The sequence below is a fragment of the Grammomys surdaster genome, unplaced genomic scaffold (genome assembly GCF_004785775.1).
Source record: "Grammomys surdaster isolate TR1022 unplaced genomic scaffold, NIH_TR_1.0 145, whole genome shotgun sequence".
NCBI lineage: Eukaryota > Metazoa > Chordata > Mammalia > Rodentia > Muridae > Grammomys > Grammomys surdaster.
The window spans coordinates 1,555,276-1,573,026 of NW_021604603.1; the positions used below are offsets into that span (position 1 = coordinate 1,555,276).

Genomic DNA, 17,751 nt, shown 5'->3' on the forward strand with positions numbered 1-17,751 from the left:
AACCAGGGAGAGATGGCCCAGTTAGGGGTATATCTCTTCCCATTTCGGAAAAGTGGACTTGCCAACGTGTCCCTTAGAATGATCCTCATTCTCCTTCCTGTTTGAGCTACACGTGTTTCTAGGAGCACAATATAGCACATCTGTGAGGATTGGGATGTGGTCCAGCAGCAGGGAGTTCACCTGGCATGCAAGCTTACCTGAGTTCCATTACCAGCACCCCCAAACAACAAGAACAGAGCCCCTCCTCCAACATTCAGAGATACTCACTTCTCCTTTTCATGAATTTTCTAGCTGAACGTATCTTCAGAATTCCTGTGTATCCGACTCTATCCCACAAAGTACTGATAGGCAAAGGAAAATTGCTTCTGAGAATTCTTGCATTTGCAAGAGGATGTGGGGAAAATGAAAATAGTCACTCCCCAATTGCTGAGGTGCAGCAGGCTCTGGATTGCTTGGACTGGGGTCCATTTTATACCAATACCTGTATTGCAGCTTCCTACAGCTGCATACCTGGAAGACTGAGCCCTAGAGCCCTTTGGCCCAGAATGGCTCCATCACAAGGTCTTTTATTATCTATCTATCATCTATCTATCTATCTATCTATCTATCTATCTATCTATCTATCTGGTTTTGCAACAGACCTCCCATTTGTGGTTTTGCAGTCCAGATAATTGTTCGTTTAGAAAGTAGAACGAGGAAGACCACACAGCAGCCTCTGGTGTGCAAGATGTTCATTCCTCAGTTCTAGGTCTCAGTTCTAGGTCTATTCCTGGCTGTACAGAGACTGAAGGCTGCTGTCTTTCTAGAAATATCCTAAGAGGGGTCCCTACACCAGGAAAATGGAGCACTGCATGGCACCCAAAAGGGTAACATTCCGAGTGCCAGGGAGAGACCGGAGCTCTGTCCTGACAGAGGCCAGGGAGGAGTAACAAGGTGGAGGAATACAGAGGGGGGTTCCTCTGGTGAGGTAGAGGACGGATGAGAGGCTCTACACTTCTCTACCTGGCCCTAGGTATGTGAGTTTCAGGGGCCCAAAGGCTCAGCCTCCGCAGGCTAATGCTGCAGCTGTTTCCCTTTTGAGACCCCAGGAACCTCACCATCTAGGTAAAGGAATCAGCTGTGTCAACTGACGTGGAGCCACTATGAGTGGAGCCACCAATAGGTTCCTAGTCAAACCACGGGCCAGCCCTGTCACTGAGAACTGCCCCCTGAGCTGGCACCGCCAATTGTCTTCCTTTCAGTGCCAATTCCACCTCCGGCGCCCGGGCTACAAAATCTCAGAGGAACAGAGCAATGAGGGTCTTACGCATCTCTGTACATTCCATCACTCTTTGGCTGGTGGGCTCGGTGAGCGAGGGCGAAAGGGTTCTGAGCTCTCTCGGGGGAGGTGGGGTGTGAGTGAGACAAACCCATAGCCCAGATGTCACCTTCAGTCCTGAGAGAGTTTACCGGGAAAGCTTGGGGTGGGGGGAGGGAGGCTGCCCCTGGGCTAAGATCCAGCCCAGCTGGGCAGGTGGTCACAGCTGCGGGGATGTGGAGGGGCGCACGGGGCGCGACACTCACGTCCTCTTGAAGACACCCCCGAGGGCGCTGCCCAGCAGGAGGCAGAGCTGCTGCGAGAAGAAGACCCAGGAGATCTGGGGCAACGAGCTGTGCGTCTGGCAGCGCAGGTCCAGCAGCGTGGGCCCCAGGAAGGCGATGCACAGGCCGAAGCTGAAGAAGACGCTCCAGTAGGTGAGCGTGGGCTGTAGGTTGCGGCGGAGCAGCTCAGACACCCGGCCGTCGCAGCCCATGGCTCGGCCGGCAGCTCGCAGCGAGCCCAGGGCCGAGTGCGGTGGCCAACAGGAGGGAGGGCGGGGAGGAGAGGAGAGGAGGGGAGCGCCGCGCGGCTGCCCCGCCCTCGGCCAGCGCGGGGACGCCTGGAGGTTCGGGGCGTCGCGGACGCACGTGGCCCGCCGCGGGGACCGCCCCGCCTTGCTTCACGTTCCCGGGGGCCCCAGGCTGGAACCCACCCGGGAGCAGGACCCGTCAGCTAGTGCCAAGGGCTCCGCGCGCCCTACACTGCGCAGCCTTTCTGCCTGGCGGTGTGAATCCTCATCACTTGGTCCTGGGGGTGCTGCGGGTAAACTTCGAGGGTCTGCCAGCGCCACCCTCTACCACCCCCCCCCATGCCCTACCTACCACGGGAATAAAAGCAGTCTTATCTGTACATGGTTTTCTTGTGGCTTTCATTTGGAACCTCCAGGGGTCCAGCACATTGTCCTTTTGAAAAAACAAACACTCCCAGGAACTTGGACATTCATTTTACTGCTTTTAGGCTCTGGGATTGACCCCAAGGCCTATAGCATGCTAGGCAAGTATCCCCAGTCCTAGAAATTTAGGTCTTCTCCATTCTATACCTGGGGATGGGAGGGCATCACCCCCTACCTGTCCCATCACAGGTGTGGAAGGCAGTAAGGCCTGGCTGTGTTTAGGACTCTATTTCTTCTTCCCAATGCAGTGAGGGAGGGCAGGAACCCCTGGACTCCCAGAGAAATTCAGAGATAATTCTCCAGGCAGAGTCCACACCAGAGCCTAGGAGCAGAGCAGTTAAGGCCCTTCAGTGTCTCCTTTGCCAAGTATCTTAGAGTGGTGGAGGTTGTGACATCGTGCCCGCTTGTATCCAGAGGTACCAGGGCTGAAAGCTCACAGAAGTGTTTGGCTGGGTGACCCCCATGACAACTTGGCATGAAGTGGAGATAATCAACTTCTCCTGCAGGGACACCTCCTCAAAGTGCTACCCCATACCTGTTCCAGCCTGCCCTCGACTATGCATCAGAGGAAGGCTCCAGTTAGTATCCCTCTGGCTTATTTACTCTGTGGGAGATGGCGTGGACTAATTTAATAGCAGTAAGGGTGGGATTTGTAGTCCGTGGAATAAAGTACAAAGTTATCACCTGAAAAAATTATCATTAGCCACAGCTGTGAAATTCTAGAGGAATGGCAGTTTAGAGATGGGAAGGGTGACCTGGGGCTCGGACCCCTATCTCTTCCCCATTATCCCCATGATAGTGTGATTAGTGTGATAGCTTTCTTCTTGACTGACACGTCTATGGATGGAGACTTTGCTTGCCACTTTCTTTTCATTTCTTAAAACATTTTTTTAGATTTGTTTATTTTATGTATGCTTTGCCTGCCTGTATGTCTGTACACCATGCCTGGAGCCCATGGAGGTCAGAAGAGGGTGTTCAATTGCCTGGAACTGGAGTTACAAATATTCACAATGTGGGTGCTGGGAATCGAACCTGTGTCCTCTGCAAGATCAACCAGTGCTCTTAACTGCTGAGCCATCTCTGCAGCTCCTGCTTGTCATTTCCTAGTGTCCTGCCCGCATTGTGCATCAGCTGTGGGTAGGGTGGGTCTTGCACTAAACTGAAATGTTTCTCCTTGTAACTGTTCCCCAGAACCTCACAGAGCAGCCCTCCCACTCTGCACCTGCTAGCCCCTCCCCCCAACACGTGATCTGCATGCAAGGACTTTATACAAATGATCTGGACACAGAGATTTTATGTCTCCAGTTAGAAGACCTGGAACCTTTGTGATTTCTCTAGATGATGCATGCCAGCAACATCACCCTACTGGCTGGCTTCTCAGCCACAGTGGCTATAAGCCTGGTAACAATGATGCAGCCCAAGTCTGGTTACTATTGACTTTCAGAGACTGACACTTCCAATATATTGATTTTTTTTTTTGGCAAGCTGAGCAATTTGAGCTAAATAAAAACCAAAAGGTTTAAAATGTTTAAAATAAAGACCAAGTAACCTGTACTTTCCCCTCTTCTTCTCCCCACCCCTCCACTCCTTCCCTTTCTCTTCCATTCTTCTTTCCATTTTGTTTGTTTGTTTATCTATTTCCCCAGTTGGTGCTAAAGACCAAACTCAGGGCATTATCTCTTCCACGCTACATGCATGTTCTGTCACTGAGCTAAATCCCCAGCTGTTCCTGAACCTTGCCTTTCTTCTCTCTCTTAAGCATGGGGAGAGGATTCCATGAAAATCTCTTTGCAGCAATAAGGCCAGATTACAGAAGGACCCCATCACCCACCTCATAAAGGAAGAGTGGGGACCAGAACACACCTGATTGTACTTCTATGTAAGATAACAACTGTCCCCTCATTGGTCTCCGAGATTGTCTCCAGAATCAGTGACTTCCTGACAATCACTTAAAAGTTCTTAAGATTGTGTAAACATATCTATTCTCTCCCTCCTCTATAGCAAAAGAGACACCTAAGTTTCTAACATTGGTTGGGTAAGGCAGTCACACCCCTGTGATTTCACCCATACCCAGGGTTCAACCTTTTATCCTATTTCGTGTTCCTTGGTTTACTCTAACAAACTTCCAAAGGACAGAGGAAACCTCCCTTCACCCCTTCATCACCCAGTTAGAAACATCTGTAAACGTTTGCTGGGCTGCACACTTAAAGTGTAGGCATTTTATCATGTGTAAGTTATACTATAATAAAACAGTAATAAAGGAAAGTAAGCAAAAATGAGGTGAACACCCCCGTACCCCGAATCCATACTCAGCCTTCTTACAGTCGGAGGCTGTTGGATGCTGTACTGTGGGCCTTTGGGTGGAGATGTCAGGTGAGGAGAGAGGGGCAGCCATGTGGTATGCTCTGCAAAGGGGATAACTTGAAAAGCCAGAGGGAGCAGGACAGGTGATGTGGGAAGCAGACCTCGAGGATGAGAGCTACATCTGAGGGTCGGACTCAGCCTCTCTCCTCCACCGCTTCTGTCTTCCAGCCTCACACATTCCTTTTGAAGAATTCAAGCTCAGAAGCTGTAAAGGCCAGATGACTTTATTTGGGGGGACTAAGAACTTCAGCTGGGGAAAACTCAGATCGGTCTGTTATGAGTGAGTGTACCAACAAGATCCATCACATAGATCCAAAGGACAAGGGGGCCCCACAGTTACATGGGAGGAGGGTGAGTGTCAGAAAGACAAGCGTCTCACCCACTCTCCAGGCTACTGCTACTGGGCTGAACACGATTGGTTGAGCTGTTTGCATGTATAAAGTTCGTTAGTCATTTGTGAGATTGTTACAGTTGCTGAATCCAATAAAAGACCTTAATACTTTCTGAGGTCTTGGCCCAGCTCAAGGTTCTCAGTCCCATGTTATTTTCATGGCCAGTTTAAGATTTCTACCTCCCTAGCCAGGATGCTACATGCCTACAGTCCCAGCACTTGAGAGGTAGGGGGAGGAGTTCCAGGTCACCCCAGCTACATAGAGTTGGCTATGCTACGTGAAACCCTACCTAAAAAAAATAAGCAATAAATTTCTTTGCAGCAGCCTAATGTTTGCATAGATTAGTAGTTCCTTAAAGTTCTCCCAGTCCATTTTATTTTTTATTTACTTTTGGTTTTTTGAGACAGAGTTTCTCTGTGCAACCCTGGCTGTCTTAGAACTTGCTCTGTAGACCAGGCTGGCCTGAAACTCAGAGATCCTCCTGCCTTGAGGCCTCTCAAGAGCTAGAATCAAAGACGTGTGCCACCACACCCAGTTTACGGCTCCAATTTTATTTTAAAATCTCCTCAAACGCTAGCTTTTATGAGAAAGGGAGGATCACAAGGCCCTAATGGTTGCTGGAGGAGGAAGAGACATTTTTTTCAGTGATGTGATCTCTGGTAAGTGACCAGCATTCCTATAAATAATTCCCATCCTGTAAGTAACTCTAATTAAATTCACAGGATTATCACACATGCAGAGACACACTCATATACACACATATCCACATACACACACACACATATACACAGACTCACAGACACACACTCACACACACACATATACATACTCACACACAGGCACACACATATACACACACTCACACACAGACACACACACATATGCAACATAGTTGGTTGAACTGTTTACAGGTATAAAGTTTTTAGTCATTTGTGAGATTTTTATAGCTGCTGTATCCAATAAAAGATGTTAATACTTTCTGAGGTTTTGGCCCAGCTCAGCGTTCTCAGTTCTACACTCATAGACACACACATACACACACACACTCTCACACACATACACACACACTCATACACATATACACACACTCATGCACAGACACATACATACATATTCACAGACACACACACTCACACACATATACACACACTCACACACATATATACACCCTCACAGACACACACACATACACACACTCACACACATAGATACACACACAGACACACACATAGATACATACAGACACATACTTACACACATATACACACATACTCACACACACATACACACACACTCTCAAACACATACACAATATGAAAGTACACGGAAGACTAGCTGGGAAGAGGAAAGGGGTCAGGGGGGTGGGAGGAGGGCAAGAGAGGGTAGTGAGGAGGCTGAAGATGGTCAAAGCATATCATGTACAGATAGATATAAAACTGTGATCATGGAGCCCATTATCGAATATAACTAACATATGATAGTACTTTTTTTCAAAAAGAAGATAATAAATGTTTCAGTCTGAGATGGTTACTTAGAATGTCAAGGTGTGCCCTCCTTGTGCATTTAAAATAAAACCAAGCCGGGTGCTGGAGAGGTGGCTCAGTGGTTAGGATCACTGATTGCTTTTCCAGAGGACCTAGGGTTTGTTTTCCAGTACCCACTGGCAGCTCACCACCATCTAGGACTCCAGTCTCTCTCTCTTCTGGCTTCAGCAGGCAATGGGCACACAAGCATTGTGCAGACCTATATACAGGCAAGACATCCATACACATAAAATACAAGTTAACCTGGGCGTGGTGGTACAGGCTTTTTAATCCCAGCACTGAGGAGGCAGAGGTAGGAGGATCCTGTGAGTTCAAGGCCATCTTGGTCTATATAGCTAGTTCCAGGCTGTTTACAGAGAATCCCTGTCTTGAAAAACACTTTTTTCTTTAAAAAAAAAAAAAAAAGTCTTTTTAAAAAGAAACAAACTGAGAAGCTGGAGAGCTGGCTCAGTGGGTTATGGACTTGCTCCCCACCTGATGAGTTTGATTTCGGGACCCAGATGGTGGGAGACGAGAACTGACTCCTGTAAGTGGCACATATGTGACCACACTCTCCAACACACTAGTATAAATACATAAAATGTGAAAATGAAATAGAAATACTCAAATAAAATGGTCCTCCCCCAGCTCCACCAAAGCTACTCTCATGGTAATTTCAACTTCAGACTCCTTCAGGGACCTTCCCTAAATAAATTCTGCCCAACTCCCCCTTCACCCTGCACATCTTCTGAGTCAACTCTCATCCAGGGCTGGTCCTGCTGCTGCTGGCCTCCACAGTGAACAAGCAGCTTTCGGGTCTTCAGAACTGCTCCCTGAGTTCTTGGGCTCCAGGGAAGTAACCCAAGTTCTAGCTTTCTGCCCCTACTCTCTGCCTCCCTTCCCAGGGTGCCACGCCTGCCAACAGGAACGGTGAGAACTGAATAAACACCTGGGAGCTGCTATTTGCACAACTTCTTTACAACTTTTAGTTTTATATTTCTGTACCTTATCTCTCAACTAAAACAAGCTCTCTAAGAACAGAGGCTGTCCTGTGTTTCCTTCTTTTTCTTGTTTTATTTAAGACAGCTCATGGTTCCTTTTGACAAGCTCAGTGGCCATGGAACTCATAGCAATCCTTCTTGCCTCAGCATCCCAAGTATGAGGATTAGAAGCACTTGCTACTACATTTTCATTATGTCCTGTTGTTAAACATATTGATTGATTGGGGGGAGGGCTTTCGTGTGCCACTGCGTGTGCGCCACTGCGTGTGCGCCACTGCGTGTGTGCCACTGCGTGTGTGCCACTGCGTGTGTGCCACTGCGTGTATGCAAAAGTCACGGGACACCTTACAAGGATCAATTTTCTTCTTCCACCATGTGTGCTCCAGGGATGGAACTCAGGTCTTCAGACTTGTCAGCAAGTGCTTTTACCTACTAAGCCACCTCACCAGTTCTGTTGTGTATTTAAATGTCTATTATGAGGGTGTAGCTCATTGATAGAGCAGTGCCCAGAGTGGGTAAGGTCTCGGGTTTCAGCTGTAGTCTCATCAGACCTCACCTGCGATTTTCTTCTTAAAAGTTGGAAAAGAGTTGCCCCCATCTCTTACAAGCTCTAAGGAGGAATTTGGGACACCCCTCTCCCCAAATGTAAAAAACCTTGGAAGAAACAGTACACAGGCAAGAAGGGGTTCTAGCTTGGACCTCAGCCTGTTCTTTTCCAAAAGCCACAGATTCCAAAGCTTCTCTGACCTTCCTGGGTCCCTTCACGGCGCTGGTGGTCTAACATCATTCTTGTTCACTGCTGCTCTTCAAGGACAAGGACATGGAGTTTGGTCCTTGCTGGGTGCCTGGATCTCCCAGTTCTTCACCACACTGAAATCCTGCACATAACCGGAAGTTTCGTCAACCTGCAGTCCTTTACACGGGGGTGGGGGGGTGGGAGTGGGAGGTGTCAGAGGGAGGGGGAAAACTGACCACACCCTCACCACACTCCTTTATGTCCATCATTGCTTCCAGATCCCTCGGTGTTTATAGCTACACTGTCCAGCTTGATTTTGCTACTGTTTCTGTTAGAATTGAAAACCTTCAAAGTAAAATAATATACAAGGAGAAAACAACGGATGCCCCCAGCTAGGGGGTTGTCACTGGGCTTGGGCCTGCCATTATGCTTGGCAGGATCACCTACCAACCCCGAAAGCTCTGCACAGTCACAGACCTGCCTGGAGCAGTACCAGGAAATCTGTAGTTCAAGGTCAGTCAGAACACTCTGTCATTCCTGTGGCCAACCTGGAGCATGAGGTCACCCCTTCAACGTCTTCAGTACAGTCATTGCCATGGTCACATCATTGCCCTTCTGGCAATAGTGTGGAGTAGGCTTTGGTAGGCTGGCGGGGGTGGGGATTGTGAGGTTGGCATGGGGCAGGTGAAATAGCTTGGTGCCAAGAGCATTACCTTGATAGCTGAGCCACCTTCCCACACATGAACTCGAATAGAGCAGAGGCAGCTGTGTGCACAGAGAGCCTCCTTTACAAAACGTCCACGTGAAGTCCATGTGCCCAGCCTGACTGCAAAGGGGATGGTATAGTCACCACAGGTGCCAAGGAGGACAGGAGGGGTGGGAAGAGGAGAGATGACTGGGAAAATACCTTATAGAAAAGGAAACACCCTGGAGAGCCTTTAAACAGGACCTGGCATTTCACCGGTGTTTGATATGTGCTACTGTTAAAACCAGCAGCAGCCAGCTCAGCTTGGAGAGTCCAAAGGACTTCTGAAATTGTCTCATGTGATCTCCCATTGGAAAGTGGAATTCCATCCCGAGCCCCTGCAGTCTCAGTCTGAACGTGCCCAGGATTGTGGCCAGAGGGGACTCATCTGCAGGATTGGAGGCTCAGTGTCATAAAATGGCGAGAGTTGTGACTCCTACAGAGAGAAAATGTCAGTTAGTATGCAGCATAGGAGTCAGTCCCCATAGATTCTTTCTGTGGGGCGGGGATGAAGAAATATTATTTCTTTTGTCATTCATTAGGCAACAGAAATCCTTTCTCGGATGTGAGAAACCAGTCCTTCTAGTTTGTGTTTATACTCACCCCCAAACAGGTAGCTGAGGTTGACCTTGAACTTCTGACCTTCCTACTTCCACCTCCTGAATACTAGGATTGCAGGCATGCACCACCAAACCTGGTGTAAACAATGCTGGAGACTGAACCCAAAGCTTTGGTGTGTGCTAGGCTAGCACTCTGCCATTAGTACTACCTCCCCAGAGATCTCCAGCAATCCTTGGTGGATTCAACAATACACAAGCAGCCCTTCTGGCTTGGCACACTGGAAGCTAGCAAAGCACATGTGAGGCCTAGCAGCAAAAATATGTCTAAAGAACTTGCTAGAAATGCAGACTCTTAAGTCTTGCTAGGAGAGAAACAGGATGAGACTCAGTAGCTGCCTTCAGAGGGTTGGAGGTGGCTGGGGTTTGTAATCAGTGGTTTAGAGCTAGGACAAGAAGTTTGCCTCCCATTGACTTTTCAACAATTCCAGTCACTATTTGAAAACACTGGACACTGTGTTTCTCAGGCAGCTCTCACTTCCTGCAGCCTCTCATTTACCACAGAGTCCCCTATCATCTAACCTCTGAGGGGTGATCTGATGGCCAATGACTTTTAAAACAATGCTCCCAGAGCTCCTAACAATGGTTGTCTCTCCTTTATTCTGGAAATTCCAGTGTTTCCATGGTTTTGTCGTTATTTTGTTTGGCTTGTTTGTTTGAGCAAGAGGCCTGGATCCCAGCGCTGGGGTTATAGGTGTGTGCTCTGGTTATACGGTGCTGGGGATGGAACCCAGGGCTTCACACACACTAGGCCAGTACTGACCAATTGAGCGATATCTCCAGCCCTAGACTTTGGTTTCGTTTGTTTGTTTGTTTGTTTGTTTTTGAGATGAGATTTTGTAGCATAGCTCAGAATGACCTCAAACTCAAGGTCGTCCTGCTTCAGCCTCCTGAGTTCTGAGATTATAGGCATATATCACCATTCCTACCTGTATTCTGGAAATACTGATGTGGTGGTTTGAATATATGCTTGGCCCAGGGCATGGCAGTATTAGGAGGTATGGTCTTGTTGGAGGAAATGTGTCACTGTTGGGGTGGGCTTTGAGAGACTCTCCTCCTAGCTGCCTGGAAATCAGTCTTCTCCTTGCTGCCTTCTAAACAAGATGTAGAACCCTCAGCTGCTCCAGTGCCATGCCTTACTGGACACTGCCTTCCTGGACACTGCCATGCTCTCACCTTGATGATAATGGACTGAACCTCTGAACCTGTAAGCCAGCCTCAATTAAACATTTCCTTTATAAGAGTTGCCTTGGTCATGGTGTCTGTTCACAGCAGTAAAACCCTAACTAAGACACCTGTCAAGCAGGCCTATTCTGCTCTAAACACTTGTTCTTACTGTTTGTTTTGTTTTTTAAGATAAGATTTTTCTGTATAGCCTTGACTGTCCTGGAACTCCTTCTGTAGACTAGGCTGGCCCCGAACTCACAGAGATCCACCTGCCTCTGCCTCCTACATGCTGGGATTAAAGGTGTATACAACCATCACCCAGTGAACCCAGGGTCTTGTTCATTGTGTTCTTGGTAAGCTCTCTTCCACAGAGTTACACACCTAACCTTGTTTACTTTTTAAAGGAAGTTAAACTTGCATACATTTTAATGTGTAAAAATTAAAAGAAACAACATGGTGAACTTTGACATGCGTACACATCCCTGTGACCTCTGGTCAGATCAAGGTTTAGGATATTTCTAGCGCCCACCCAAGAAGCACCAGAACACCTGTTCAATGATGTCTGTGAGAGAGTGTCTGGTTTCTTTCCATTGCCAGGGAATAGCCTCTTCTGTGGACCCACTATGCAGAGCAGATCTCTGAGAGTTCAAGGGCAGCCTGGTCTTCAGAATGAGGCCTTCCCACCCTGATTTGATAGACATTCAGACTATTTCCAAGTAGAGTCTACAACAAGTAAGGTTCTTCTGAACACCCATACTTTGTCTTTTGGTGAGTGGTACCTCTCATTTTTAAGTATATGCCCAGAAATGGAGTTGCTAGGTCAGAATATCAAACTGATGCAGATACCACCATGCCTTTCACAGTGGCTATACTAGTGTGAAGATTGTCATGGCTTACTAATCTTCCCACAGCCTTCTCAACATTTGCGATTTAGGGTCATGTTGATGTTAACTATCCTGTTGGGGAACTCTGGCATCTCAGGGCCTTTCATGTCCATTTCCCTTGTGTCCTGTATGGCTCTGTACCTTCTATGCTTACTAGCTGTTTACATACCTCTTAGGAGATGCTCCTTAATGATTTCTGCCTACGTTTTCTCTGCATGTGAACAACTTCAGTTTCTGTGTAACTGTCACATCCATGTTGTATGCTGAGATATTTCAATACACACATACTCTGTCCCATATTTTTTGTCCACTTGTCATGATCTAGGGTCATCTGTGAAGAGGGAACCTCAGCTGAGAAAATCCTTTCATCAGATTGGTCTGCAGGTGATGTGGGACATCTTTTTGACTGATGGATGATGGGAGAGGGGACAGTCTATGGGCAATGCCACCACTGGGCAGGTGGTCCTGGATCAGACACAAAAGGAAGCTGAAGGCTGTGTGCAGGGATACATGTCTTTAATCCCAGCATTTAGGAGGAAGCAGCAGGCATCTAGAGGTGAGCTTGAGGCCAGCCTAGTCCAGGCCAGCCAAACAAGCTGAGGAAGTCCAAAGCAGTGTTCTGCATGGCTCTGCTTCAGCTCCTCCCTCCACTCTGCTGTGTTGAGCTCCTGTCCTAGATTTCCCTCATAAGCTTCTGTTTTGTTATTTTTATTAAAAATTTTTTCGATAGATGCTAACAATCTATTCTTTAAACAGTATCTCTGAGCTTCTTTAAATCTATTACAAATATTATACTACATCGAATTCAAACCTCTCTCCAGCACAGAAGTCCAGGGTACCAGTGCCCTTACCACATGAGCCATCTTGCTGGCCCACTCTGTAGTTTTACATTAACTTTTGTTTTTGCATTGCTGGGGCTCCATCCCAGGGGACCCACATCACCACTGAATGTTACCTCTAGCCCTGAGGGCACAGTTTTGCTCTCTACTTACGTCTGAAAACATGGAGTGCCTTTGTCTTTCTGTGAATGACCTTTTAAAAAAAGTATTTCTTTATTTTGAGACACATTGTCTCATTTATCTCTGCACAGCTGGCCAGCCATCCAGTCTGGAACTTATTACTATGTAATCCGTAGACACCTTGAATTTGTGGTAACCCTTTTGTCTCTGACTCCCAAGAGTGAGGATTATAAGAGTATGTGTGCTACCACACTCCACTGACGGATCTGTTTTTATGTCAAGGTCATTTTTTTTTACAGTCTTGTAATTTGTTTCGTGATGTTTGGTGTTTGAAAGAGGGTCTTGCTTTATAGCCTCAAACTAACTATCTTCCTATTTCAGTTTCTAAATGCTCCTATTAAAGGTATGTCCTTGGTTGTATGATTTGAAACCAGGCTTGTGATTTCCTCCCCTTTATTCTCTTTGTTAAGGACTGGTTTAGCATTGGGGAGGGGGGTTGTCTTTGTGGTGTTATATGAATTTCAGTAGTCTCTCTTTTCATATGTATGAAGAATGTCATTGGTATTTTTAGAAATTACTTTTGCTTTGTTTTTTTTAAAACAAATCAATTAAAAAACAGGATTTTGCTATATAGCCCTGCGTGGCTTTGAACTCATGACCCTCCTGTCTCATCCAAGTATTCAGATTACATTGTGCAGTGCCATTCTGGGATTTTTGCATAGTTTTAAAAATTAGACCAGTTGTAGTTTTGTTGCTGTGATAAGCATCTGAGAGAAACAATATCAAGGAGGAAATGTTTTTCTTGGTTCATGATTTTGGAGGTCTCTGTGATCCGTTAGCTCATGGTTTGGAGGTGTCTGTCTGTCTATGATCAGCTGGCTCATGGTTTTGGAGTTGTCCAGGTCTCTGTGATCAGCTGGCCCAGGGATTGGAGGTCTCTCTGTGATCAGCTGGCTCATGGTTTAGAGGTGTGTGTGTGTGTGTGTGTGTGTGTGTGTGTGTGTGTGTCTGTCTGTCTGTCTGTGATCAGCTGGATCTGGTGCTTTAAGTCTCTGGTGTAGCTGAGCATCGTGGCTGAAAGTTGTGCAGGAGCAAAGCTGTTCACCTCATTGGATCAGAAAGTGACCAGAAACAACATCTGTCCAGGGCACATCCTCAGTGACCCATTTTCCATATTTCCAACAACTGCCAACTGTCTGTTCCGATCCTGAGTCCATCAACTGATTAGTACCTTGATAAAGGCAGAGATCTGGTGATCCAATCACTTCCCTAAGCCCCATCTGTGAATACTGCCTTTAATACATGAACACCTTCAGGAAACACATCTTAACAATACCTGTCTCTTTGATAGCTACTTAGGATTTAGTTTTTGATACATTCTTGCACTGAACAATGACATGTGGCAATTTCATTTCTGTTACTGTGTTACTATCTCTGAGGAAAAGCAACTCAGATGAGAAGGGGTGTGTAATTGGCTTCTAAGTCCTTGAATGTGGAGAAGTCAAAGCAGGAACCTAACTTGCACCCTGACAGTCAAGAACAGAGAGAACTGGAGCTATAAATATTGCTGGCTTGCTTGCTCTTAGCTACCTTCTCCTCCCTTGCTGTTCAGGAACCCCTGCCTAGGAAATGGTGCCACCCACAGTGGGCTGGGCCTTCCCATATCAAATAACAATCAAGACCTTTCTCTGAAGACGTGCCCACAGGCCAACTGATCTAGATAACGCTTCATTAGGGACCTTGCTAGGTGATTCAAGGTTGTGAAATTGACAGTTAAAACTCACCAGGATACACATATTACAGATATCTTCTTGTCTGCACAAATAGTATCTCTACTCCTCAGTGATTCTGTGAGGTAGCAGTTATGATCACTGTTATGGACAAGGAGAGTAAGGCTCAGAAAGGCTAGGTGCCTTGCTCACAGTCATGTAGCCGGATAGTACTGAATGAAGTGTATACTGAGCCCAGATCTGCCTCCAAGTCTAGATCCTTCCCAGAAGCCTGTCTGCCTCAAGGTCTGCCTCGATTACAAACCTACTGTGAGTGGTAGCCCTCTCATATCCTCCTGGCCATGATCAAGCCTTCTTGTCTCGTCTATTACAGCCCATGTTTTCAATCCAAGTGCAGGACTTGGCCACTGTAGAGTAACAAATGAGATGGGCTTGGGTTTGAGTGGACAGCCACTTGCTGTACATCAGGAATCTAACTGCTCTGCTGTGACTGTTGATGTGGGATGAAATGAGTGTGTGCAAGGCGTCTCCAGCTGCTCTTCTTAATCCTGCCCGGCTCCAGCCTTGTCTAGGTTAGGGCCCCTTTCCCTTGCCAGTCAGCAGTCGCTGGATTTTAGTTCAGCCACGCAGCAGCATGAGGGTGGTACCTCACAGTCCTGAGGGATGTAACTACTACTCATCCAAATTGTGAGGAAATAATGAACAGACCGCACTATTCTTCGTTCTCCTCTCTGCCTTTGGTCCTTGTCTTTGTGAGGGTTTCCATGGCTGTAAAGAGACACCATAACCAAGGCAACTCTGATAAAAGACATTTAATTGGGGCTGGCTTATACTTTCAGAGATTTAGTCCATTGTCAGCATGGCAGGAGGCATGGCAGTGTGCAGACAGACATGGTGCTGGAGGAGCCAAGAGTTCTACATCTTCATCGAAAGGAAGCCCAGAACAGACTGTTTCATAGGCAGCTAGGAAGAGGGTCTCAAGTCCACCCCCACAGTGACACATTTTCTCCAACAAAGGCACACCTACTTCAAGAAAGCCACACCTCCTAATAGTGCCACTCCCTGGGCCAAGCATATTCAAACCACCACATTCCACTCCCTGGTCTCCCATAGGCTTGTTCAAACACATGAGTCTATATGGGAGCTATACTTAGCCATAGCACAATGCTAAGACATTTAGTCCAACTTCAAAAGCCCCATACTCTATAACAGTCTCAACAATGTTAAAAGTTCAAAGCCTCTTTTGATGGTCATCTAATCACTTAGCTGCAATCCCTTATAAAATCAAAATTAAAAAGCAGATTACATACTACCAACAAACACAGAATATACATTGTCATTCCAAAATGTCATAGTGAGGAAATATTGGACCAAAGCAAGACCAAAAGTCAGCTGGGCAAACTCCAAACTCTGTATCTCCATGTCTGATGACCAGTTCCTTTCATCTTTGTTGACTGCAACACAATCCTTTCTCTTTGGCTGGTTCCACTCCTTGTTAGCAGCTGTGCCCAGCAGGTATCTCATGGCTCTGGCATCTCTAACATCTTGGGGTCTCCAAGGCAACTTCAACTTCCCATCTTCTTGTTCCAACGTCTGGGATCCACACACTATCTTCTAGGCTCTTCCAAAGGACTTGGATCACTTCTCCAGCTCTGCCCTCTGTAGCACTCTAGGCTCAGGTTGACTCCACTCCACTGTTGCTGCTGTTCTTCATAATCATCCCATGGTAGTGGCATCTCCAATAAGACTAGAGTCTTCTGCTGCAACTAGGCTTCACCAATAGTCTTTCATAGGCTCTATTCATGGTGCCAGGCCTCAACTCCTTTGCAATGACCCCTTCAGTCCTGGGCTTTCAACTGCCACTGAAGCTGCACCTTCACCAATGGTCTTCCCTGGCCTCTCACAGTACCAAGCCTCCACTGCTCTCCATAACCCCTTCATACTTTCAAAACCAATACCACTTGGGTGATTCTTACACATTACCAAATCCAGATGAAGCATGAGATACAACCTTGGTTATCTGTGGAACACAACTTCTTTCTGCTCTCAGGAAATACTTCCCAGAATATTTCACCTCAGTGATGCTGATCTCTTCTTAATCACCACTAATTTCTTAGATCCAGCTAACCAGTCTCAATTGTCCCAGTAGCTCCTTCTAATTCTTTACTGTAAAGCCAGAGTCACGTGACTGTTGCTGCTGAGTTCTACTGCTTCCTGGAGCTGGAACACAGTCTCCATGTTCTATTACATCATTAACCAACTTTCTGTTTTCCAACTCCTTCACTCTCTAAGCTTGGCTGTCATGGAACTCAGCAGATCTGCATGGCTCTGTCCCCTGAATGCTGGGATTAAAGGCATGGTCCACCATGCCTGGATTTAAGCTTTTCTCTACTTGGAACTTGTTCTGTACCAGGCTGGCCTTGAACTCAAAGATCTGCTTGCCTCTGTCTCTGGCATCAAAGTCATGTATCACTATGCCTGGACCTAAGCTTTTTATGGTGATTATGCATCAAGATCCAGATCAAAAACTTGTGCCATCCCATGTCAATATGATGAACAATCGTATCTCCTTATGCCCAAAAGTAAAAAGTTTAAAAGTAAAAACCAGGTCATGATAATATAACTATCCATTGTTCAACTGCAAACACAAACAATAAGCTTAGCTGGGTGGGGTCTCTCATGGAGATCACCACTCCCTTAATCTGTTTATCTTCTTGAACACAGGATTCTGCTCTATTTCACTTCCTAGTGCCACTTTATTACTTGGACCACACATTTTATACTTTTTGTTCTTATGCTTGACCAAAATGTTCTTCATAGACTGAACTACAGGATAAAGTCTAAACTAGGCTTTTTAAAGAATTCCTTTGTCAGTACAATTAATCTGAATCTTTTCACTTTAGCCTCAGGTAGACTCTTCAAACAAGGGCAAAAAGCAGACACATTCTTCACCAAAATATCCCACAAACAGTTTCTAGACCACATACTAAGATTCTTCTCCTTAGAAATCTCTTGAGCCAGGCCCCCACAGTTCAAATCACCCCCAGCACCAATGTCTTCCATATTCCTACTAGGATGGCCCATTAAGCCCTACTTAAAGCATTCCACTGCTTTCCAAATCCAAAGTCCCCAAATCCATATTCTTCCAAACAAAAACGTGGTCAGGCCTATCACACCAGTACCCTAATACCTGGTGCCAACTTCTGTCTTAGTGTTCCCATTGCTGTGAAGAGACACTATGACCAAGGCAACTCTTATAAAAGACATTTAATTGGGGCTGGCTTACACTTTCAGAGGTTCAGTTCATTATCCTCATGGCATGAAACATGACAGTGTGCAAGCAGACATGGTACTGGAGGAGCCAAGAGTTCTATATCTTCA

General features: G+C 46.5%; 1 protein-coding gene across 2 annotated transcripts in view; it reads right to left on the reverse strand.

The window, feature by feature from the left end:
• The window catches only part of Mfsd4a (major facilitator superfamily domain containing 4A), a 38,397-nt gene extending 36,570 nt beyond the window's left edge, over positions 1-1,827 (reverse strand). For both annotated transcript variants that reach the window (XM_028764711.1, XM_028764712.1), the window contains exon 1: positions 1,564-1,827. In XM_028764711.1, the coding sequence (XP_028620544.1) occupies positions 1,564-1,793 (230 nt within the window). In that variant the 5' untranslated portion in view covers positions 1,794-1,827. The remainder of the gene's footprint in view (positions 1-1,563) is intronic.
• Positions 1,828-17,751: the final 15,924 nt, after the last annotated feature.